The 25901-nt window shown below is 43.1% G+C and overlaps 1 protein-coding gene across 2 annotated transcripts in view; it reads right to left on the bottom strand.

Moving 5' to 3' along the window:
• EVC2 (EvC ciliary complex subunit 2) overlaps positions 1 to 25901 on the bottom strand; it is a 351907-nt gene that overhangs the window by 40516 nt on the left and 285490 nt on the right. For both annotated transcript variants that reach the window (XM_030191177.1, XM_030191178.1), the window contains exons 16-17: positions 13201 to 13422; positions 1012 to 1223 (exon numbers count right to left, since the gene is read on the bottom strand). In XM_030191177.1, coding sequence (XP_030047037.1) covers positions 1012 to 1223; positions 13201 to 13422 — 434 coding nt within the window. The remainder of the gene's footprint in view (positions 1 to 1011; positions 1224 to 13200; positions 13423 to 25901) is intronic.

Below are 25901 nucleotides of genomic sequence, written 5' to 3'. Positions count from 1 at the left end.
GCAAAGAAATGCAGAGTGATGAATTTTACTTGCAGAAATCCAAAAGGAGCTGTGTGCGAAAGAAGGTGAGAGACTCAGTGTATGGACCACGAGAGGAACCTTGGGATGATAGTGTCTGATGACCTCAAGGTGGTGAAACAATGTGAAGGTGGTGGCCAAGGTGAAAAGAAAGCTTGGTTGCACAGAGAGGGATATAATAAGTAGAAATGAAGTGTTGATGAGATTGCACTTGGGAGTACTCTGTTCAGTTTTGGAGATCATGTACAAAGACTTGAAGCAGTTCAGGGAAAGTGACCAAAATGTTATGGCAACTGCACCAGAAGAAGTATGAAAAGGAGGAGTGGCCTAGTGGTTAGGGTGGTGGGCTCTGAGTTCGATTCCCACTTCAGGCACAGGCAGCTCCTTGTGACTCTGGGCAAGTCACTTAACCCTCCATTGCCACAGGTACAAATAAGTACCTGTATTTGTAAGCCGCATTGAGCCTGCCATGAGTGGGAAAGCGCAGGGTACAAATGTTACAAAAAAAAGAAAAGAAACTTCAAGACTTCAATATGCATACCCTGGAGGACAGGAGGGATAGGGGGATATGATACAATCTTTAAACACTTGAAAGATATCAATGAACAAAACAAATTCCAAAAACAGGGAGGTTATAGAACTAGAAGACATGACAAAGCTGCAATAAAGGAAACTGAAAAGCAGCATCAGGAAATACTGTTTCACAGAGTGTGGTGCAATGCTCTTCAATACGAAGTGGTGGGTATGAAAACAACAATGGAATTCAAAAAGGTGTGGGATAAGCACAGAAGATCCTTATATGGCAAGAAAATGAAATAAATGTATACAGTATTTCCAGATAAAGCAAAATATAACTCACACAAATAAAAGAGAGAGCATAGAGGGGGTCACTTGCATGGAGTGGTTGGTGCAACCCTGGCAACTTTTCTAGGCAGACTGAATGGACCATACAGGCCTTCATCTGTAGTCATTTATTATAATTATATATCTCACCTCTCTCTTTGAAGATCTATTAGCCTTTTACAAGCATTTAAAGCTTGTCTTAGAACCTCAGACATTGTCCTAGGGACAGCTTCCCCAACTTCATTGTAGGACACCAGCTCATCTGTAGTCCACGTCTGAATCTTCTCTAAGCGCTGCTGATGCTGAATTAATTCCTTCTGTGACACTTCAAGTTTCAGTTTTCTATCAAGTTCCTCAATCTCCTAGACAGTGAACACATTACAAAACCAAAATTTACTATGAAACAGAAAAAAAAATCTAATTCTATTTTAAATACATTTCTGCTACTTATTCATAATTTCTCTACCACAGTTAAAAAAATGACAGTTGAAAATCATGTAGTGATTAAACAGGATGAGTGTCTTATTACTAGTCAGATACTAAAACAACGATTGAATGTATGTGGAAAATGGCTCTTATAAATTTGTACAGGGTATACAGAACCAGTGGTTGTACAGAAGCACAGCACTTACTTTTAGTCCATATGGGGGTCTTTTACAAAGGTGTGGTAGTGTTTTTATCACATGCTGATTACCACGTACTAAACACTAGAAACACCTATAGGAATATACGGGCGTCTCTAGCGTTTAGCGCACACCTATTTTTAGCATGTGCTAAAAAGGCTAGCGCGCCTTAGTAAAAGGATCCCTATATGCATAAACTTTCCTTGTGGTCTATTTTCAGTGCAGCACGGGTGGAGTTGTGATGCACTTTATAAAATATGTGCACACAGCTGCAAGGGCTAATTTTATAACAGGGTGCCTATGTCAACCCCCCCCCAAATGTGCATATTTAATAAATCTACTTAAAAGGGTGCAGTTAAATATATGCAGGGAGACCAAAATGTAATAGAAACCAACTCTCAGCCTTACAAAATCTTTAAGTACCCTTTTATATATTTTTTTAGTCCGTCAGAAATAGCATTGGTACTTCTATTTGTCACTACTATACACTAAACAGAGTAATACTGAAATCGTCATTGGTTCATTTTCATTAATTAGTTCAATTCCTCATATCATCTTCATATACTCTTTAATTGTTATCCCAAAATTGTTTTGGCTCTTCTTCTAGAACAATTGTCAAACAATTAAAAATCCGTTGAAAAAAAAAAGTCTCAGTGCCATTTTTGATTGTTTGACAATTGTTCTAGAAGAAGAGTCAAAAAGATTTTGGGATAAGAATTATAGAATATAAGAAGATGATATGACGAATTGAAATAATTAATGAAAATGGACCAATGATGACTGTAGTGTTACTCTGCATAGTGCAAAGAAGTGACAAATGGAAGCACAAATGCTATTTCTGACAGTTCAAAAAATATATAAAAGGGTGCTTAAAGGTTTTCATATTTAATAAATGCAACCTAGGTGACTATCCAGCTTATTTTCGAAAGAGATCGCTGGCCATCTTCCGATACAAATTGGGAGATGGCCGGCCATCTCCTGAACCCGGCTAAATCGGTATAATTGAAAGCCGATTTTGGCCGGCTTCAATCCGTCGCGGAGCCGGCCAAATTCAAGGGAGCGTTTCGGCAGGGTAGTGAAGGCGGGATGGGGGCGTGGTTTCGAGATAGATGGCTTTGCCTGATAATGGAAAAAAGATGGCTGGCTCTGACGAGCATTTCGCCGGCTTCACTTGGTCCATTTATTTTCAGGACCAAGTCTCAAAAAAGTGCCCCAATTGACCAGATGACCACCGGAAGGAATCGGGGATCACCTGCCCTTACTCCCCCAGTGGTCACCACCGAAACCTCCCCCCCCCCCCCCCCCCAAAAAAAAAAAAAAACTTTTTTTGCCAGCCTCAAATGTCATACCCAGCTCCCTGACAGCAGTATGCAAGTCCCTGGAGCAGTTTTTAGTGGGTGCAATGCACTTCAGGCAGGTGGACCTAGGCCCATCCCCCCCTACCTGTTACACTTGTGGTGGTAAATGGGAGCCCTCCAACCCCCCCCCCCCCCACAAAACCCACTGTACCCACATCTAGGTGCCCCCCTTCACCCTTAAGGGCTATGGTAATGTGTAGAGTTGTGGGGAGTGGGTTTTGGGGAGATTTGGGGGGCTCAGCACCCAAGGGAAGGGAGCTATGCACCTGGGAGCTATTTTAAATTTTTTTTTTAATTTTTAGAAGTGCCCCCTAAGGTGCCCGGTTGGTGTCCTGGCATGTCAGAGGGACCAGTGCACTACAAATGTTGGCTCCTCCCATGACCAAATGCCTTGGATTTGGCTGGGTTTGAGATCGCCGGCATTAGTTTCCATTATGGGCGAAAACCGATGCCAGCCATCTCAAACCCGGACATCTTTGACGTTTGGCCGGCCCCAACCGTATTATCAAAACAAAAAATGACCGGCCATCTTTTTCGATAATACGGGACCGCTTTTTGCGGTGCCGGCCATCTAGATGGGCGGTGCCGTTCGATTATGCCCCTCCACGTGACTTTATAAAATAGACTCCTACAATGACAATTGGTAGTGCATAAATGCCCTCACACAAATATACACCTGCTCAAAAGAAGGTGTAGAAGCGTGCATTGTCATGACTCTCACCTGTTTTCTGTTGTCTACTACAGAATTCCATGCCAAGAAGAATCTGCTTTACTTCCCAGAAACCCTACACTTCCTTTTTAGCCTTGCAAGAGGGAACAGGCTGATGTTATCACTTCCTGTTTGGTAGTATATAAGGAACTTCCTGACTCCCAGCCAGTGTCTTCTCAACTAGGGTTACCATATGGCTCCAGAAAAATAAGGACACATTGAGCCAGTCTGGGTTTTACTTCCATTGCTTTCAATGGAAGCAAAACCTGGACTGGATCAATATGTCCTCCTTTCTCTGGAGCCATATGGTAACCCTATAATCTCAACAGGTCTCCTAGAATAGTCTAGCATGTGTGGGCTAGCCTTTGTTCCAGTTCAGCTCCAGCCTTGTTGCAGTCCTGTTCCTGTCCTGACCCAGTCTGTGCCTATTTGTGTCTTGTTCCTGTCTTCTGGGCCCTCCGACGCTGCTATTCCCTGGCCTTGACAGCCAGGCCTGCTAACGGTCCTCTTTAGGGCCATTTTCTGGTTCTGACACTGTCAGGCCAGACCCCCAAGGGCTCTTCTAAGGGCCACCCCCCCTCTGCCCTCATCTCCACTGGTACGATACTTGCCTGCCACCAGTTGGGGCCTGCCCAGCCTTTGGGCTGAGTGGGTAGCATAAGATCGACTGTTGCCTAAGGGCTCACCTCCCAAGTTGTGACAAGCATGTACTCTAAGCATGTAAACTTAATTCTAGAAAGCTGCTTGGCCAAATTTATGACGTACAAATTTCCAACCGCAAGTTATAGAATAAGGTCAGTTGAGCACATACCTTAATTTAATAATTAGCTGATAACTGGTGTTAATGAACAATAAAAATATACACATTTAACAACACTGAAATTCAAACAACAAAGAGATAATGCAATGTCAGCATAATAATAATGAAACACCTAATAAGCACGCATTGGAACAATCAAAAAACAAAAACATGATGCTAATGATTTTCTACAATATGTAGCTGAGGGGCCAAGTGCCGATATATAGATTGGGACGACATTGGTGGTACAGAGTCAGCTGGGATAAATAGATGGGTTACATGTTGTATAATGTTCGATCTGTAACCCAGACAAAATGTAGGTGGTATTTGCTCATTTCTGTTTTGACATTCAATTCATTAGCAAAAAAGATTGAACTGAAAAATACTTGTGTACTTTACACTGAATATTTACACCTGCTCCAGAGAAAAAGTAAATGTCAAATGATTTCAATCCAGTCATGATTTCTGCCTTTTTGCCACTACAGTTTTATAATAACACCTAGGCACCCGTATGTGTACAAAATAGGCTGGGAAAAGGTACTAACTTGACCTTAATACAAGGCAACCTGTTATTATACTCCAAGAAGGCCCTGTTTACTAAGCAGTACTAAGGGTGAGCTAGCATTTTTAGCGAGTGCTAATCATTAGCACGTGCTAAATGCTAAAGTCACCCATAGAAACATATGGCCAACTCTAGCGTTTAGCGCATTCTAAAAATGCTAGCGCACCTCAATAAACAGAGCCCTAAGTGTCTACCTATCTTCTCAACCTAGGCAATCTATCATAAAATTACCCTGTAAAAAGGTAATTTTATAACAGATTGTCTACCTGTGAAGGCCAAGTAAGTGCCTATATTTCCAGTCTATTTATAAAGGCACACAGATGCTTATGGTGCTGATTTTGAAAAGAGAAAAACATCTCTAAAATGGCAAACGAACGTTTTTCTTGCTAAAACGTCTAAATCACAATTTTTGAAACTCAGAATTGGGACGTTTTAACTCCGCAGTTCGTCCAAATTGCAAAGGGGCATGGTGGAGGTGGACAGACTTGCAATCAGGACCTTTTCAGCGATAATGGAACAGAAAAAAAAAAGTCCAGGAAAAAAAGAAGTATGTTTTTATATAGATCTGTTTCAGTCATGACTAAGTAGCAAAAGAGAGGGTCCAAAAGTACACAAGCAAAGACAGAACAAAAAACAAAACAAAAAGGCAAAAAAATAAAAGTACAAATGTGCCTTCAGGACTGGAACAATCAAGAAATCTTTAATAAAAAGTCCCGACACGGGCCGTGCTTCTGTGTACATATGGTATTCGCTAATGCTCACATTGTTGTTAGACGTGGTGCTTTAAGACATGATTTCAAGCTCTGTTGACTGTACTTCTGCACTTTTGTCTGGAGATAAGTCATGTTTATGATTTATTTGAGTGATTTCATTGTATTTGACCCCTATGTACACCAAAACATGGCCCATGTCAGGTCTATTTATTAAAGATCTCTTGATTGTTCCAGTCCTGAAGGCCCATTTGTACTTTTTTTGGTCAATTGCAGCTAAGTCAGAAAAAGGTGTCCTAACTGCTGGAGGGATTAAGGAACGACCTCCTCTTAAGCCCCCCAGTAATCACTGATCCCCTCCCACCCTCCAAAGATGTAATAGTGACCGCAAATACCAAGTTCTATGATTGCGCCAGATATTATGGCCATTCCCAAGAAAACAGCAATGGTGTAGCCTATTGGTCAGTGCAGAAATAGAGTTTTTTTTTCTTTTGCTTGTGGAGTCATTTTGCTAACATTCGTTAACATTTCCTATGTTGCTGCAAATGAACGCAAAAAGCAGCACCAAGGGACTTAAAAAGAGGGACACAATTCTTTAATTATTTAATTGGAACCTGTATAACCTGTGGACACCAACACAGAAGGAGAGCATTAGTTGTCTCCAATAATTGAGCGCTATTTCTCTACACGTGCGGAGGAATATATATCACTGCTAGACGTAGTGTCTGATAGTTCTGCTGAGCTATACCAGATAATTTTCCTCGCTATAATTGGGACCCCTGACACAGGCGCGGAGCGCCGAAACACGGCCCGTGTCGGGTCCTTTTCAAAGACTGTTTTATACAGGTTCCAATTAAATAATTAAAGAATTGTGTCCCTCTTTTTAAGGCCCTTGGTGCTGTTTTTTTGTTGTCTGGACTTTTGCTTGTACTTTGCTCCCTCTCTCTACTGTGCTGCAAATGAACGCACATCCCTATTGAATACTTTCTCTCAATAAGCTGATAAGTACATAAGTACTGCTACGCTGGTAAAAGACCATCAAGCCCAGCACTCTGTCTCTGACAGTGGCCAATCCAGGCCCCAAGAACCTGGCAAAAACCCAACATTTAATAATGATCAATGGACTTTTCCTTCAGGAATCTGTCCAGACCCCCCTTTAAACTCAGCAAGGCCACCTGCCATCACTACCTTCTCTGGCAATGAGTTCCAGAGTCTAACTATGCGCTGAGTAAAGAAAAACTTTCTCCGATTTGTTTTAAACTTATCACATTCTAATTGCATCTTGTGTCCCCTGGCTCTATTATTGTTAGAAAGTGTAAACAAACGCTTCACATCTGTCCGCTCTACCTCACTCATTATTTTGTAGACCTCTATCATATCGTCCCTCAGCCGCCTTTTCTCCAGGCTAAAGAGTCCTTGCCGTCTTAACCTCTCCTCATAGGGTAGTTATCCCATCCCTTTTATCATTTTTGTCGCCCTTCTCTGCACCTTCTCCAATTCCTTTATATCTTTTTTGAGATGAGGCGACCAGAACTGAACACAATACTCCAGGTGCGGTCGCACCATGGAGCGATATAACGGCATCATAAAATACCCATGCTTGTTTTCCATCCCTTTTCTAATAATACTCAACATTCTGTTCGCCTTCTTAGCCGCCGCAGCACATTGAGCTGAAGATTTCAACGTCCTATCCACGATGACTCCCAGATCCCTTTCTTGGTCCGTAACTCCTAAAGCGGAACCTTGCATGACATAGCTGTAATTAGGGTTCCTCCTTCCCACATGCATCACTTTGCACTTGTCAACGTTGAACTTCATCTGCCATTTGGACGCCCAATCCCCCAGTCTCATGAGGTCTTCTTGCAATCTTTCACACTCCTCCTGCGACGAGACGATCCTGGATAACTTTGTGTCATCTGTGAATTTAATTACCTCACTAGTTACTCCCATCTCAAGGTCATTTATAAATATGTTAAAAAGCAGCGGTCCCAGCAAAGACACCCGAGGGACCCCACTAACTACCCTTCTCCATCGAGAATACTGACCATTCAACCCTACTCTCTGCTTCCTATCTTTTAACCAGCTTTTAATCCATAATAATACACTGCTGCCGATCCCATGACTGTCCAGTTTCCTTTGGAGTCTTTCATGAGGCACTTTGCCAAACGCCTTCTGAAAATCTAGATATACAATATCCACCGGCTCCCCTTTGTCCACATGTTTGTTCACCCCCTCGAAAAAATGCAGTAGATTTGTGAGGCAAGAGTTCCCTTCACTAAATCTGTGCTGACTTTGTCTCAGTAGACCATGCTTTTGTATGTGTTCTGTAATTTTATTCTTAATAATTGCCTCCACCATTTTTCCCGGCACCGATGTCAGACTCACCGGTCTATAATTTCCCGGATCTCCTCTGGAACTTTTTTTAAAAATCGGCGTTACATTGGCCACCCTCCAATCTTCCGGTACCACACCTGATTTTAGGGATAAATTGCATATTACTACCAGTAGCTCCACAAGTTCATTTTTCAGTTCTATTAATACTCTGGGATGAATACTATCCGGTCCTGGTGATTTACTACTTTTCAGTTTGCAGAACTGCCCCATTACATCCTCCAAGTTTACAGAGAAATCATTTAGTCTTTCTGACTCGTCTGCTGCAAATACCTTTTCCAGCCCTGGTATCCCTCCCAAATCCTCCTCGGTGAAGACCGAAGCAAAGAATTCATTTAATTTCTCCGCTACGGCTTTGACTTCCCTGATCGCCCCTTTAACATCACAGTCGTCTAGCAGTCCTACCGATTCTTTAGCCAGCTTCCTGCTTTTAATATACCAAAAAAAAATTTACTATGTGTTTTTGCTTCTAATGCTAACATTTTTTCAAAGTCCTTCTTAGCCCTCCTTATCTAATTTTTGCATTTGGCTTGACATTCCTTATGTTTTATCTTATTGTCTTCAGTCGGTTCCCTTCTCCATTTTCTGAAGGATTGTTTTTTTGGCTCTAATAGCTTCCTTTACCTTACTGTTTAGCCACGCTGGCGTCGTACTCATGGACTGGAAGCAGTGCGACGAGTAATTGCAAATCAAACTGAGGAAGAACGGCCATCACCGAACGAGCGAAACAGACAAAGAATGACTTAAATATGTGCTGAGGAAGCAGCAGAGCGATGTGCAGCCACACTTGACAATGTACGGTTGCGAGCACGGTGATCGCGTTCTGCAGCTTCAGATCTGCTTTATTCTCAACAGAATCAACGCGACAGGCTGAGAGTGGCTTAAATCTCCGGAAGTTCTTCACCGATTGCTTTGAAATTTCGACACAACGTTGCATTGCAGGAGATTTCAGGCAAACATTACCTGTAGTTCCTCGATCGACACCAGCAGACAAATAAATGCTTGCCTAAAATACTCTACTTTGTGGCAACACGTAAAGACGTTAAACTTAACTACAAATATGAGTGTCCAGCTGCAAAACGATCAATCAGCTCAGATATTCTCACGTCAATTGCTGAAAATTGGGAACGGAAAGGTGCCGGTTGATCTGACCTCAGGATGAATTTCATTGCCTCATAACTTCTGCAATTTAGTGACCTCAAAAGAACAATTGGTTGAAAAAGTATTTCCCAATATTCAAACCAATTATAAGAATCACGATTCGCTGAGTGAACAAGCTATTCTTGCAGCCAAGAACAAAGACGTCTACGAACTGAACAATATTATTCAGTCTAACATTCAAAGCGAGCCACTCACATTCAAGTCCGTCGACACTGTTCTGGAAGCTGATGAAGCGCTTAATTATCCAACAGACTTTTTCAATTCACTCGATCTGCCAGGGATGTCACCACACGTACTGCAATTGAAAATCGACATGCCAATTATCATGTTGCAAAATATCAACCAGCCAAAGCTTTGCAACCGCACGCGGCTTGCAGTAAAATAATTAATGAGCAATGTCGTACAAGCAACAATCTTGACAGGACCTTTCAAAGGTGAACATGTCCTCATTCTTCACATTCCTATGATTCTAACAGATATGCCATTTCAATTTAACAGATTGCAATTCCCAATTCGATTGGCGTTTGCAATCACCATCAACAAAGCTCAGGGCCAATCTTTACAATTCACCCGTTTACATTGTGAGAAGGTATGAGGCTGTCCTATAGGGTGTAGGCCACTAGAGGGCGCTAGAAGAAGGTGGAGGTCGCTAGGACCAGGGAGAGCCCTGGGAGGTCCACAGGTGTAGGAGATGATGGGCTGGGTCCTGGGTAGCTAATTAACCACTTTATACCCCACCTGAGTTGTGAAAGGAAGGGAAGTGAGCTAGCAGCAGAAGAAGAGAGAGCCCCTGAAAGATACTGGCTAACCTGATGGACTTGGGGTGGACTGGGTGTCCAAAGGAGATCAGCAGGCTGAAAGTCCTGGGGTAAGAAGTCCCTAAAGCATTAGTGTAAGACTGTGTGTCTAGAACTGGGTGTTCAATGAGGGACTGTGTGTCCGAAGAAGAAAAGACTGTGTGTCTAGAACTGTGTGTTCAAAGAAGAGACTGTGTGTCTAAAGTACTGAGAGAAGCAGGCTGCAAAGCCTGGGGTTGAGAGTCCCCAAAGTATTGGTATAGTACTGAGCCCATGTATCTGTGTGGGGAGGCTCAATGTGAAGATCTATGAAAGCATAAAGTGTTAAGCTAGAAGAAGTGTGCCCAGGGGCTGGAATAAAGAGTTGCCTGAGAAATATGCAGTTGGTGAGACCTGCTTAATGTGCCGAGTGGAAACCAGGTCACCCTGAGTGAGAAGGGGTAGCACACTAATCTGCATATGATTTGCATATTGAGAACCAGGTCACCCTGAGTGAGAAGGGGGGTATCACAACATCTACACACGGATTGCTTCTCACAGGGCCGGTCTTAGGCCGAGGCGGCCGCATAGGGCCCCGCGCTTAGGGGGGCCCCGCGCTTAGGGGGGCCCCTCGCGGCGTGCCTCAGTCAGCCTCTTCCCAGGGCCGGTCCGACTCCGACACGGATGGTAAGCATGGCTGGAGGGCGCCGTCGTGCCATGCTTACCGCCACTGTCCGCCCTGGCGCCCTCTTCTTCCCCCCAACCAAGGATTTTTCTTTTAAATTTACCCTCCATTGCCAGAATCCCACAGCAGCGTCCTGCGTGCGTCACTGAAAGCGCTCCTCACCTCCCGAGTCCCCCCGACGTCTCTAGCAGAACGCAGCTCTTCCTCGAGGGCGGGACACTGAGAATGAACGAATCAGGAAGAGCTTCTGCGTTCTGCTAGAGACGTCGGGGGGACTCGGTAGGGGAGGAGCGCTTTCAGTGAAGCACGCTGCTGTGGGATGCCGGCGACGAAGGGTAAATTTAAAAGAAAAATCCTTGGTTGGGGGGAGAAGAAAAGGGCGCCAGGGCGGACAGGCAGGCAGTTGAACTTGGGAGCGGGAGGGCAAGAGAGAGAGGACCTGGGCATGGATGGCAGGGCTCAGGGAGAGAGGGGAATTGCTGGATAGGGATGATGAATGGAGGGGGCAGGGGCCAGAGAGGAGCATGGATGGGAGGGGAGGGGAGGGCAGGGCTCATGGAGAGAGGGGAATTGCTGGATAGGGATGAATGGAGGGGGCAGGGGACAGAGAGGAGCATGGATGGGAGGGCAGGGCTCAGGGAGAGAGGGGAATTGCTGGATAGGGATGATGAATGGAGGGGGCAGGGGCCAGAGAGGCGCATGGATGGGAGGGGAGGGCAGGGCTCATGGAGAGAGGGGAATTGCTGGATAGGGATGAATGGAGGGGGCAGGGGACAGAGAGGAGCATGGATGGGAGGGGCAGGGCTCAGGGAGAGAGGGGAATTGCTGGATAAGGATGATGAATGGAGGGGGCAGGGGCCAGAGAGGAGCATGGATGGGAGGGGAGGGCACGGCTCATGGAGAGAGGGGAATTGCTGGATAGGGATGAATGGAGGGGCAGAGGACAGAGAGGAGCATGGATGGGAGGGCAGGGCTTAGGGAGAGAGGGGAATTGCTGGATAGGGATCAATGGAGGGGGCAGGGGACAGAGGAGCATGGATGGGAGGGCAGGGCCCAGGGAGAGAGGAGAAATTGCTGGACATGGAGGGCAGGGGAGAGAGGAGAAATGTTGGGCAGGAATGGAGGGAAGGAAAGACAAAGGAAGGAGATGCACATGGATGGAGGGGAAGGGATATAGGAGAAATGCTGGACATGGATATAGGGGAGGGGAGGAAAGTAGATGTACATGGAAGGAGGGGAGTGAGGAGAAATGCTGGCTATGCATGGAGGGGAAATTGCTGAATTTAAGGGCTGGTTCGGAACACTTTGAAGGCAGATGCTGAAACTGGAGAAAGGATAGGGACAGGGCTACAGATGGTAGACAGGACACATAAGGACACAGGAGGATGGTGGACATGGTGAGAGAAAAAATATCAAATGGAAAGACACTGCATAAAACAGAAGACACTGGGACCAAAGCGAAAGAAAAAACAAATGATCAGACAACAAAGGTAGAAAAAAGTATTTTATTCAGAATGTATTAATTGGAATATGTCAGCTTTTGGAAATGTGCATCTGTGATATTTTGCATGTAAGTTTCAATTTTTCTAGTATTGCTGCATGCTGAGTCTGATTTCTTGAGGTAACTTTTCAGTTCCGTATTTTGCCTTCATATCTGTTGTGTTATGTGTGATCAAGGTGCAGTATCCTGCTAGCGTGTAGCATTTGCAGCCCTTTTTGTTTTGTTTTGTTTTCACGAGGTAGTGTATTGGTGTTTTAGAGCCTGGTGTAATTACAGTTCTGCCTTTCCACGCATAAGGTTGTTCTCGTCCTGTCCATGGAATTAGTGCTGTTATGGTTTGGTAAGGTTATGAGTGTGTTTTTGCACAAGTTTGTGTATAGTGTTTTGCAGTGGAGAGATTGTGTGTCCGCACCTCTGACCCCCCCCCCCCCTCCCCGGGGTTATGAGAATTGGAACTAATTGTAGTGGACTTGAACTGAATAATTTCGGGGGGGGGGGGGGTGTCATGATAGCATTGTGCTTATTATTTCAATCAGTTTTTCTGTACAAGTTTAGCTTCATTTGTCTTTATTTGAAATTTCATAAATAAATTTTCTAAAAATTGAATAATATTATCAATGGGGTGGAGCTGGAGTGGGGGCGGGACTAGGATGGGGTGGGGCTATGATGGGGCCCCACCAAATTGGTCTGCAAAGGGCCCCGCACTTGCTAAGACCGGCCCTGGCTTCTCACATGGACAATTATATGTTGAATGTTCTACAGTCGGCAAACCAGACAATCTCTATCTCTGCACACACAATGGAACAACAAAAAATATTGTATACCCACACGCATTGTGAAATTAAACATATTAGAAACGTGCGCTTCCTCTTTTATTTCTTTTCCATTTAACCAGACTGAGCCACAGCAACGTGTGGCTGGGTAGAGCTAGTAAATAAATAAATAAAAATCAGTGGTGGGCTGCATTCAGCCCACTGGCTGCAGGCTGCCCACCCTTGGCTTAGCATTAAAAAAAAAAAAGAGTATATATGGGAATTTTCAAGCCTCAACAGTTTAGTACTCACCCGACAATGTGCCTCTGCCAGTTGTTCATATTCTGTTTTTACCCCCGATGTGCACATTTCTTCTAAAAGCAATTTCTGTAGATTTATGATAGCCATGTGAATCTCAAGTGTATTTGATTTTTTTAAAGTCTTGTGGAACTGCAAAGAAGCAATATATTCCCCAAGTTTATTCTCTCGAGCCTTCAACTGGTGCACTCTTTCAAGCAGTAACTCTCCACGAACCTGAATATAAATGGACAAAAAATGTACATGAATGTTTTCTTATGTACTCTTGAGAAAATTAAAAACCCATGGGATAGGAGGCAATGTTCTGTTGTGGATTAAAGAACTGGTTGATGGATAGGAAATAGAGGGTAGGGTTAGATGGCCAATTCTCTCAGTGGAGGCGAGTGAATAGTGAAGTGCTCCAAGGATCTATTTAACATATTTATTAATGATCTGAAAATGCGAACAATAAGTAAGGTGATTAAATTTGCAGACAATACAAAACTATTCAAAGTTATTAAAACACATATGGATTGTGAACAATTACAGGAAGACCTTAGGAAGTTGGAAGACTGGGCATACAAATGGCAGATGAGATTTAATGTGGACAACTGCAAAGTGATGCACATTGGGAAGAATAATCCAAATCATAGTTATTTGATGCTAGGTTCCACCCTAGGAGTCAGCACTCAAAAAAAGATCTAGGTGTCATCGTGGACAATATGCTGAAATCTTCTGCCCAGTGTGTGGCGACAGCCAAAAAAGCAAACAGAAAGCTAGGAATTATTAGGAAAGGGATAGAAAATAGAATATTATAACACCTCTGTATCATTCCATGGTGTGACCAAACCTTGAGTACTCTGTGCAATTTTGGTTGCTGTATCTTAAAAAAGATATAACAAAATTAGAAAAGGTTCAAAGAAGGGTGACCAAAATGATTAAGGGGATTGAACTCCTCTCATTTGAGGGAAGGCTTAAGAGGTTAGGACTCTTCAGCTTGAAAAAGAGATGGCTGAGGAGGGATATGACAGAAGTCTACAAAAACTCCAAACACAGTGAGGAGATGGAGGTACTTTATGGAACCAATGTGCCTTTATTTCTACCAGCAGACAATAAAATACAGATGACCCAACTGCGTCAGGGGTCTGATCACACAAAAGCTGGTGAAAAAAAAGACAGCATTCATACATGAACTGCGCTTCCAAAATGCTACTTTACAATGTCGAACTGATGTTGATAGAGCACAAATTGTGTCAGCTTCACAGTGCTCCTGTAGTACTAAGTAGCGTTACTCACTATTGTTTCCTTATCACCTCATCAAGAGAACTAAAATAGGAATTCACTGTACACCTTTAGTGAACAGTTTACCTTTAATGTAGATCAGGATTTCCAAAATCTATCCTGAGGACCCCACAGTCAGTCAGGATTTTAAGATATCCACAATGGATATGCATGAGCTAAATTTTCATACCCTGCAAAACCCAGTATATATAAATTTAGCTTATGCATATTCATTGTGGATATCTTGAAAATTCACAGCTGTATGGGCCTCCAGGACAGGTCTGGGAAGCTCTGATGTAGATACCAGACAATGCATATGATTAAAAAGGTTGAATAATTGATTTGTCATATTATGGAGCTTATTTTTAAAGCATATAAACATCTCATAATGTCCAAATGACTGTCCATGTGTTTGAAATTTCCAAATCCCAATTTTGCAAATGCAGAAAAGGGACACCCAAGACTGCAATAGGTCCAAATAGCAAGGGGACGCGTTCTGGATGGGCCCAGAATCAGGACATCCAACAGCAATTACTGAACAAACGTCCAAGCCTAAAAAGACATGTTTCAGTCTTGTCCAGGGTACAAAAAGGTGCTCTGATTGAGCTGTTGTACACTGGAAGGATTAAGGCTTGACACACCTCCTTAATCCCCCAGTGGCTGCTATCCCCCTCCCTCTCCACTGAAAGTGAAACTGAAAAAGGAATACCAGGCAGCAGCGTACATACCTTATATGGCACCTGGGGTGGAGCACCCCCCCCCTAGGCAGAGCACACACCTCCCCGAGCAGAACATACCCCCACAGACAGAGTACACACCAATCACCCCAGGTAGAGCACATCTCCCCACTCCCCCAGGCACAGCACACATACTTTCCCCAAGTAAGGGGATACACGAAGCAGGCGCATGTCTGTTGGCCCTGTCAGTCACTTGCCCTAGAACAGGAAGTTGACGTCAGAGGGGGCAGCTGACCAGCAGAGCTGATAGCCGCACGCCTGCTCCGTACACCCTTCTGCTGCTGGCACCCAGGGTGGATCGCCCCGCCCTAGGTATGCTAGATATACCAGGCTCTATGACAGCTTCAGGTATTATTGGCATTTTTGGCAAAACAGGAAGTACGTCTGAGGAATAACCTACTGGCTAGTGCAGTGGACTTTAAACCAATGAACCCAGGCTCAAATCACACTTTAATTCTTTTTATTTTTTTTATTGTGAGTCCTCTAGAAACAGAAAAATAGCTACTGTATCTAAATGTATAAGCCACCTGCAAACCTGAAGACTGCTGAAGTGGTGTGGTGTGTATCCAGGTACAGCATATATTTTTCTGTTCCTGGAGGGCTCAGAATTACGAAGTAAGAGTTAAAGTGGGATTTAAAACTGAGTCCTTGGTTTAAAGTCCACTGCACTAATCACTAGGCTGCTCCTCTGCTCTGCACAGATGTCTGTGTGGCTATTTTTCTAAGAACGCTGCCAGACAGATGTCCCTGCCTTTTTGCCTTTCATATATTGGACATTCCAGTTTAAACAATGGATTTTCATGCTGGACATCCTCAGTACACAGACATCCATCTCACATATTTTTGAACATGAAATCCTGACATATATCCTGTTGGAACACATGCAAGATGGATGTCCATTTGGATGTTATAAGCTGGATGTCTCTATTCCAATTTGGACATCCTTTCAAAAAAGCCTCTCTATGCATTTAACAACCAATTTGTTATATACATTTACATATGGAACTTAGATGACGTTTCACTGAAATTAAATATTTTATGAGACAGTACTATACTGAAGCACTGTATTTAATATTTTCTGTTGTGTGCAAAACAAGAAAATTCAAAATAAATCTTCAGTTCATTGCAAGTTATTCATCTTGGTTGATTTTTGATTGCTAAGCTGTCAGTGGTCCCATGGTTGCCTTTATTATTCTGTAAGATTTTCTGCATGCATCAGATACAACTAGCTACAAATCATTTAAACAGTGCTACAAGACGTGCATAGCACTATACGTAAACATAAGAGAAAGTCCCTGTTCAAAAGAGCTTGTCTATTCAAGACAGGCAAACAGGAGAAATAATGGGGGGGGGGGGGGGGGGGGGATCAGGGAGTACATTTATTTTGGGAATGATTAAAACAATAAGGCTATTCCAAATAGTCGAGTTTTTCTCCATTATTAAATTTGGACAATCATTCCAATGTGCAGAAGGAATGAATGCGAATCCACCAGTGCACACTGGAAAGGAAGCAACCAGATTTATAAATGAGGAGAAAAGCACTTTTTAAAGACTTAGATCAGTCAGCAAGGAAAAACAAGTGGTAAATGCACAAATAAGGTGAGAAATACAGAGAGTTACTCCAGGAAGAATACATCAATCAAACCGGAAGCATGAATGGTTAAGGAGAAGTGAACTGAAACCCAAGCATCAGAGATTGATAGTTGCAGCCCAGGACAGTGGATTACAGACAAGATGGTTCACAGCACCATTGGAAAAACTGGCAATCAGATTCTGAAAGAAAGAGCTGAAAACATTTACTCATCCCATAGCTTGCTGTGAAATTCTAATGGCAGAAAAATTCTACAGAGAAAACAATGGGCATGTCCCATTGGAAACTTTGTAAACAGTATAACATCACTGTACCAGAAAAGTACTGGTATCATAACCCTAGGAGAATTATGAAGAATGATCCAACCAATAAAAAGCTGAATGCAGACATAATGGTAAAGGAGAGAAAAATGAAAACAGCACGGATCATATAGGTATCAGTTCTAAGCAATTATTTTGTGAGTCGGGTAGAGCAGGAGAAGATCCTTAAAACAGTAAGAAATGCAGTCAGAGATAAGAAAATATGGCAGAAAGATATAAAAATTTCCCTTGAATTGGGAGTCATAAGCTTGATGAAAAAGAGTTTTAAATTTGCCTATATGTGTTGTAACTACAGAAGGAAATTCTCTTTGGCATGATGCAAATATTACAGTAAACATTAGCAGTAAATTTGAGAGATTACTCCACGTACACTGGCTTAGGAGTGAAGTTCATTTATTCTATGGTATGTACAAAAGTTACCCATATGGAGGCATTGTCCAGAATTTTAGCTGAAAAACCCCCCATTATAAACCCATTATGAGCTGAGAAACCCAAGTGGCATTTGGACATCCTGTATTTTCTATGATAGCACTGTATTTATTTTAGAACACAGCCTTAAAAATGATTTTCTATTAACAAAAGACCATGAGGGGCATAATCGAACGGGGCGCCCAAGTTTTCCTGGGGCCGTCCTTGCAGGATGGCTCTGTGAAGGGGCGGGGAAACCTGTATTTTCGAAACAAGATGGGCATCCATCTTTCGTTTCGATAATACGGTTGGGGACGCCCAAATCTCAACATTTAGGTCGACCTAAGAGATGGTCGTCCCCGGTTTTCGGTGATAATGAAAACCGAGGACGCGTATCTCACAAACAACCAAATCCAAGCCATTTGGTTGTGGGAGGAGCCAGCATTCATAGTGCACTGGTCCTCCTCACATGCCAGGACACCAACCGGGCACCCTAGGGGGCACTGCAGTGGACTTCAGAAAATGCTCCCAGGTGCATAGCTCCCTTACCTTGTGTGCTGAGCCCCCCAACCCCCCCCCCCAAAAAAAACCACTACCCACAACTGTACACCACTACCATAGCCCTAAGGGGTGAAGGGGGGTACCTACATGTGGGTACAGTGGGTTTCTGGTGAGTTTTTAAGGGCTCACATTTACCACCACAAATGTAACAGGTGGGGGGGGGGGGGGGGATGGGCCTGGGTCCGCCTGCCTGAAGTGCACTGTACCCACTAAAACTGCTCCAGGGACCTGCATACTGCTGTCATGGAGCTGGGTATGACATTTGAGGCTGGAAAAAAATGTTAAGGTTTTTTTTTTTTTTTTTTTAGAGTGGGAGGGGGTTGGTGACCACTGGGGGAGTAAAGGGAGGTCATCGCTGATTCCCTCCAGTGGTCATCTGGTCAGTTCGGGCATCTTTTTGAGGCTTAGTCGCAAGAAAAAATGGACCAAGTAAAGTCGGCCAAGTGCTCGTCAGGGACACCCTTCTTTTTTCCATTATCGGCCAAGGACGCCCATCTCTTAAGCACACCCAAGTCCCGCCTTCACTACGCTGCCAAAACGCCCACATGAACTTTGGTCGTCCCCGCGATGGAAAGCAGTTGAGGCCGTCCAAAAATTGGCTTTTGATTATGCCGATTTTGGCGACCCTGAGAGAAGGACGCCCATCTCCCGATTTGTGTTGGAAGATGGGCGCCCTTCTGTTTCGAAAATAAGCCTGCATGTCATCATTAAATCTCTCATTTTTCACAAAAAGTCATATCAAGTACCTCAATTAGTGAGACCCATTAATTGTCATATATTTCCAATATTTTAATGCAAGTTAGGGATTGGGAAGGGTAGGGAAGTGCTGTCAAGTAGTCAAACTGACATATCACACAACCTTTGCTTCACTTGAAACTTGGTTGTAATTAGATAAGCATTCATTGCACTATAGCAATCATATTTTTAATGTAATATACACATCATAATAGCTCAGAAGACACAATTAAAAACAAACGCTGAGCTCTGCAATGAACAGTAACATTCATTTTAAAGAAAACAGCACTACAATGGGACTCAATTCCTAAACAGAAAAACGTCTAAAAAGCAGCACAAAGTGGTAGATGGATGTTTTTCTTGCAAAAATATCCACATTGCTATTTTCAAAACACAATTTCAAGATGTTTTTCTATGCAGTACATCTGCAGTGCATCCAAATCACAAGGGGGCATGTGGGGGTAGGATTTGGATGTTCTCACAACTTGGACGTTTTTCTGCCATAATGGAACAAACAAAATCATCCAGGGCTAGAAGTAGGATGTTTTTGTCTGGACTTGTTTCAATCATGACTAAGTCATAAAATGGTGTCCTAAATGACCAGATGACCACTGAAAGAATTAAGGCATGATCCCCCCCTCCCCTTACTCCCTTCAGTGGTCACTGATCCACTCCCACCCCCCCTCCCCAAAGATGTGAAAGAAACAATTCATACCAGCCTCTGTGATAGCTTCACAAGTTACAACGAGTCCTATTAGAGCAGCAAGTTGGTCTCTGGACTAACCTAGCAGTCGGTGCACTGCACTAAAGAGAAGGGGTCCCAGGCCCATATCCCACACTAACTGTTACACTTGTGGTTGAAAGTGTGAGCCTTCCAAAACCCACCAATAATATATTGTACCCACATATAGGTGATACCTGAAGCCATAAGGGCTATTGTAGTGGTGTACAGTTGGGTACAGTAGGTTTCTGGTGGATTTTGGAGGACTCACCATACAATATAAGGGGGTAACAGTGAGATGTTGTGAAGAAACAGTGTGTTTTAAGCCTGTGGGTTGTATTGGATATTTTTCTGCATTGATTGTGTTCTGAAGTGTGTTTCTCCTATTTGGCCAGCAGATGGTGCATGTTTATGCTTAAAGCTGTTATAGAGAACTGACTTCTCTTTCTTTTAGTTAGCACACAGATAATAGTGATGTAACCAGTTTTTATTTGAAACTTGACTGTTCTGGGCTCTGACTGGCCTGGAGTTTTGAAATTACCCAGCAGATGCTGGCTGTTGCTTCAGTCCTAGCCAGAAAGAAAAGAAAGCAGGATCTCTTTGCTGAAGCTCAGTAAACAGTTATATATCCTGATCTTCCCAGGTACTTTTCAGAAAGTAAGCAAATGTATAGCTAGTATTATAATTGATCCATATTTCAGTTACCTGTTATTGTTTGCTGATTGCACATTTTTTTCATTGTTCCAGTGTAAGAATAAACACATTTGTTTGTTCATTCTGCCTGTCTGGACTGATAAAGAAGCCTGGTGATATGTGTTTTGGGTCTGTGAGTGTTTTCTGGGAACTGTAGGACCACTGGGAGTGTGGCCCCAGTAACCTAGAAATCACTGGGGATAATTTGAGAGCAGGAGACTCGCCCAGAATCGGTAGTGACCCAGTCAGTGGGAGGAGGGTGCTAGTGTAGAGCACAAGCAGCAAGTGCAGGCGGACATGACCTGTGCTGGGGATAGACCCTCTAAGTGGCCACAGGGTAACCCCAAGCGGGTGGCTAGACATTTCGTGACAGATGTGTATCTGGGACCTTTTATGTGAAGTTCACTGCACCGCCCCCTAGGGTGCTCCATTGCTCTGCTGGATTATTATCTGTGTGGCCAGTCTACTAAAAATGATGTCCCCCCCATATATCCCACTGTCTTGTCTTTATGCATTTTATCTTTTTTTTTTTTCTTTTTCAAAAAATGGTCATAAAAGAAAAATGCGCTGAGCACAAAACATCTAGGAAATGCCCATTTTCAAAACAGAAAGATAGACGTTTTTCAGGTTTGAAAATGTCCATATTCACCATTTTATTTTTGGATGTTTTCAGCAAAAAGTCCAAAATCGGATTTAGACATCATACTGAAAACACCACTTGATATCTACAGCACATGCCTTATAATAGCAATTAATCTGTCTTTGTATATTAGTCTGCTCTGTTACTTTGGGACCGATATTCAGCCTGCAGTGGTATGTGGATGGTAAGCTGCTTCTTGCCATGGACTGAACTAACCCCAAATGTTTAATGCAGGGGCAGGTGTGGCTCCCAGTATTGAATACCTGGGTATGACTCCCAACCTGGAAGTTAACTGACTGGTTAACTTGTTGCATATAGTTAAGACAGCCATTTTGTTGTCCTAACTGTATGCAGTTACTTAGCTAGTTAGCTAACTAAAAATTGATGCTAACTAGCTAAGATTTTTCTCCAGTCTATTAGCACCCTGGGCTGCCAACAAACAAGCTGTTTTGGGCATAATCAGTTAGAAGGGATATTCAGCTGCGCTATCTAGTTAAGTGTCACAGAATAGCCATGGATAGTATTGCACAAGCAATGTAAACAGCTAGGAGTCTTTCCTGGCCATTTAAATTGCTTTGAATATCAAACGCTTTATTTTAATTTGATTTCCTCATTTCCCATTATATTTAAAGCAGGTTAAAACAAAAGTGTTCAATTCTAGCCGTCGTATCTAAAAAAAGATATAGTGGAATTGGAAAAGTTTCAAAGAAGAGCAACCAAAATGATAAAGGGGATGGAAATGCTCCCATGTGAAGAAAGGCTAAAGAGATTAGGCTTCCTTAGCTTGGAAAAGAGATGGCTGAGGGGGGATATGATTGAGGTCTACAAAATTCTGAGTGGAGTCGAATGGGTAAACGTGAATCGATTTTTCACTCTTTCAAAAAAGTACAAAGACCAGGGGTCACGCAATTAAATTACATGGAAATACTTTTAAAATGAATAAGAGGAAATATTTTTTTCACTCAAAGAATAGTTAAGCTCTAGAACTTGTTACCAGAGGATGTGGTAACAGCGATTAACATATCTGGGTTTTAAAAAGTTTTGGACAAGTTCCTGGAGGAAAAGTCCATAGCCTATTATTGAGATGGACATGGGGGAAGCCACTGCTTGCCCCGGGATTGGTAGCATGAAATGTTGCTACTAACTGGGGTTTGGACAAGTTCCTGGAGGAAAAGTCCATAGTTTGCTACTGAGACAGACATGGGGAAGCAACTGCTTGCCCTGGGATTTGTACATAAGTACATAAGTAGTGCCATACTGGGAAAGACCAAAGGTCCATCTAGCCCAGCATCCTGTCACCGACAGTGGCCAATCCAGGTCAAGGGCACCTGGCACGCTCCCCAAACGTAAAAACATTCCAGACAAGTTATACCTAAAAATGAGGAATTTTTCCAGTCCATTTAATAGCGGTCTATGGACTTGTCCTTTAGGAATCTATCTAACCCCTTTTTAAACTCCGTCAAGCTAACCGCCCGTACCACGTTCTCCGGCAATGAATTCCAGAGTCTAATTACACGTTGGGTGAAGAAAAATTTTCTCCGATTCGTTTTAAATTTACCACACTGTAGCTTCAACTCATGCCCTCTAGTCCTAGTATTTTTGGATAGCGTGAACAGTCGCTTCACATCCACCCGATCCATTCCACTCATTATTTTATACACTTCTATCATATCTCCCCTCAGCCGTCTCTTCTCCAAGCTGAAAAGCCCTAGCCTTCTCAGCCTCTCTTCATAGGAAAGTCGTCCCATCCCCACTATCATTTTCGTCGCCCTTCGCTGTACCTTTTCCAATTCTACTATATCTTTTTTGAGATACGGAGACCAGTACTGAACACAATACTCCAGGTGCGGTCGCACCATGGAGCGATACAACGGCATTATAACATCCGCACACCTGGACTCCATACCCTTCTTAATAACACCCAACATTCTATTCGCTTTCCTAGCCGCAGCAGCACACTGAGCAGAAGGTTTCAGCGTATCATCGACGACGACACCCAGATCCCTTTCTTGATCCGTAACTCCTAACGTGGAACCTTGCAAGACGTAGCTATAATTCGGGTTCCTCTTACCCACATGCATCACTTTGCACTTGTCAACATTGAACTTCATCTGCCACTTGCACGCCCATTCTCCCAGTCTCGCAAGGTCCTCCTGTAATCGTTCACATTCCTCCTGCGACTTGACGACCCTGAATAATTTTGTGTCATCGGCGAATTTAATTACCTCACTAGTTATTCCCATCTCTAGGTCATTTATAAATACATTAAAAAGCAACGGACCCAGCACAGACCCCTGCGGGACCCCACTAACTACCCTCCTCCACTGAGAATACTGGCCACGCAATCCTACTCTCTGCTTCCTATCTTTCAACCAGTTCTTAATCCATAATAATACCCTACCTCCGATTCCATGACTCTGCAATTTCTTCAGGAGTCTTTCGTGCGGCACTTTGTCAAACGCCTTCTGAAAATCCAGATATACAATATCAACCGGCTCCCCATTGTCCACATGTTTGCTTACCCCCTCAAAAAAATTGCATTAGATTGGTGAGGCAAGACTTCCCTTCACTAAATCCGTGCTGACTTTGTCTCATCAGTCCATGTTTTTGTATATGCTCTGCAATTTTATTCTTAATAATAGCCTCCACCATCTTGCCCGGCACCGACGTCAGACTCACCGGTCTATAATTTCCCGGATCTCCTCTGGAACCTTTCTTAAAAATCGGAGTAACATTGGCTACCCTCCAGTCTTCCGGTATTACACTCGATTTTAGGGACAGATTGCATATTTCTAACAGTAGCTCCGCAAGTTCATTTTTTAGTTCTATTAATACTCTGGGATGAATACCATCAGGTCCCGGTGATTTACTACTCTTCAGCTTGCTGAACTGACCCATTACATCCTCCAAGGTTACAGAGAATTTGTTTAGTTTCTCCGACTCCCCCGCTTCAAATATTCTTTCCGGCACCGGTGTCCCCCCCAAATCCTCCTCGGTGAAGACCGAAGCAAAGAATTCATTTAATTTCTCCGCTACGGCTTTGTCCTCCTTGATCGCCCCTTTAACACCATTTTCGTCCAGCGGCCCAACCGACTCTTTGGCCGGTTTCCTGCTTTTAATGTATCTAAAAAAGTTTTTACTATGTATTTTTGCTTCCAACGCTAATTTCTTCTCAAAGTCCTTTTTTGCCCTCCTTATCTCCGCTTTGCATTTGGCTTGGCATTCCTTATGATCTATCCTGTTACTTGCAGTTGGTTCTCTTCTCCACTTTCTGAAGGATTGTTTTTTGGCTCTAATGATTTCCTTTATCTTACTGTTTAGCCACGCCGGCTGACGTTTAGTCTTTTTTCCCTTTTTTCTAATACGTGGAATATATTTGTCCTGAACCTCCAGTTGCCACAATTTGTGTTTCTGCCAGGTTCTTGCGACCTGGCTTGGCTACCGTTGGAAGCAGGATATTGGGCTAGATGGACCACTGGTCTGACCCAGTATGGCTATTCTTAATCTCTTATGATAAAACAGAATATAGAAAATGCTCTGTGTCATTTCTACATAAAACCATCATCTCCTATATTTTAACTGTTTTTCTCAATGGAAAGGGTCAAAATTATAAGTGGGGTAAATCCCATTTTAAAATTATTTTTAAAAGACTGCTTTTAAACATTTTCATGACTTGGAATAATATATAGGAATGATGCAGTTGCTAGCTTCTAAAGAGTAGCAAGGGAACACTCTAATTTGCACAAACACAAATAGCTAAGTAGGATAAGATTTCATTTATTTCATCCTGGAAACGGAATATACATCAGAAAGCATGAGAGCTGCCTACATAATTTGTTCTTCTGAATAATTAAATGATCTGCTAGTCCTGCCATTTTCCTTCATATTACTTTCCTACGAATAATACAATATTGATGTGATTCCTTAACTCTATAAACACATCTTAATAAAAAATGCAATAAGGAAATTTTTCTTATTTCATGTCTCAGTTTTACAATATGAAGAATGGAAATATATCCCTCCTATTGTCATAAAAATGCATTAATTGTTTTTTTTTTACACATTTTAGTATATTTGTTTTTGTGCAATTCTTTCAATTGAAATGTTGACCACCTTTATATTTCCTTGTGTATTCCCACTAAGTGAAGATACTTACCTGCAGCAGGTATTCTCTGAGGACAGCAGGCTTCATATTCTCACACATGGGTAGACGCCGATCCACATCGCCTGGTTCTGCATTTATGCCAAAGTAAAAAAAATCAGAGATTTGTGATTGGTGAGCCACGCTTTGCCAGGCATGCGTGAGTGCCCTCCCGTACGCCGTGAGAACACTGTCCTCTCAGTTTAAATTTAAAGCAAAAAATAAAACAAAAGAATGAAAGAGACAACTCCAAAGGGAAGTGGGCAGGATTGTGAGAATATGAAGCCTGCTGTCCTCGGAGAATACCTGCTGCAGGTAAGTATCTTCACTAAGAGGCAGATGCACTAAAGCTAAATGAGCCTTTAATGACCCTCCAACGAGGAAAATTTGATCCGTTGCATGCATCAAAGGGCTTTTACCGAGGAAGCCAGCAGCTAACGAAAACGGAATGGAGATGAGCAATTAGTGTGAAAACCCCATTGAAACGACATGCACTAACCTTTTCCGATTGCCTTTACGCAGGAAAAAGGCAGGAAATCTAACGAGAGGTCTGGACCTCTCGTTAGGACAGCTCTGTGCCAGGAAAAATCATTAAGTGAAAAAATAAACAAACTTTGAGCCAATCCCTACGTCAGAAGGAGGCGGGGCCTGGGCCAGGGAAGAAGAGACATCATGGAGACTCTACAACCAACACAATAGATCTTCCTGCCCGTGCAGCGCTTCTGAAAGAGGTGAGAGGCGCTGCTCGGGTCGTTAATAGGGAGGGGGGGTCTCGGTGGAGGGGGGGAGCGGCGTAGTCGACCTCAGGGGGGGCAGCGGGGGGGGGGCACGGGGCAAAAGAATGACAGGAGGCGGAGTTAGCTCTGCAGAACACAGGAACAGGAAGGG

The sequence above is a fragment of the Microcaecilia unicolor genome, chromosome 2 (genome assembly GCF_901765095.1).
Source record: "Microcaecilia unicolor chromosome 2, aMicUni1.1, whole genome shotgun sequence".
NCBI lineage: Eukaryota > Metazoa > Chordata > Amphibia > Gymnophiona > Siphonopidae > Microcaecilia > Microcaecilia unicolor.
This window is presented reverse-complemented; position numbering and strand designations above follow the sequence as displayed.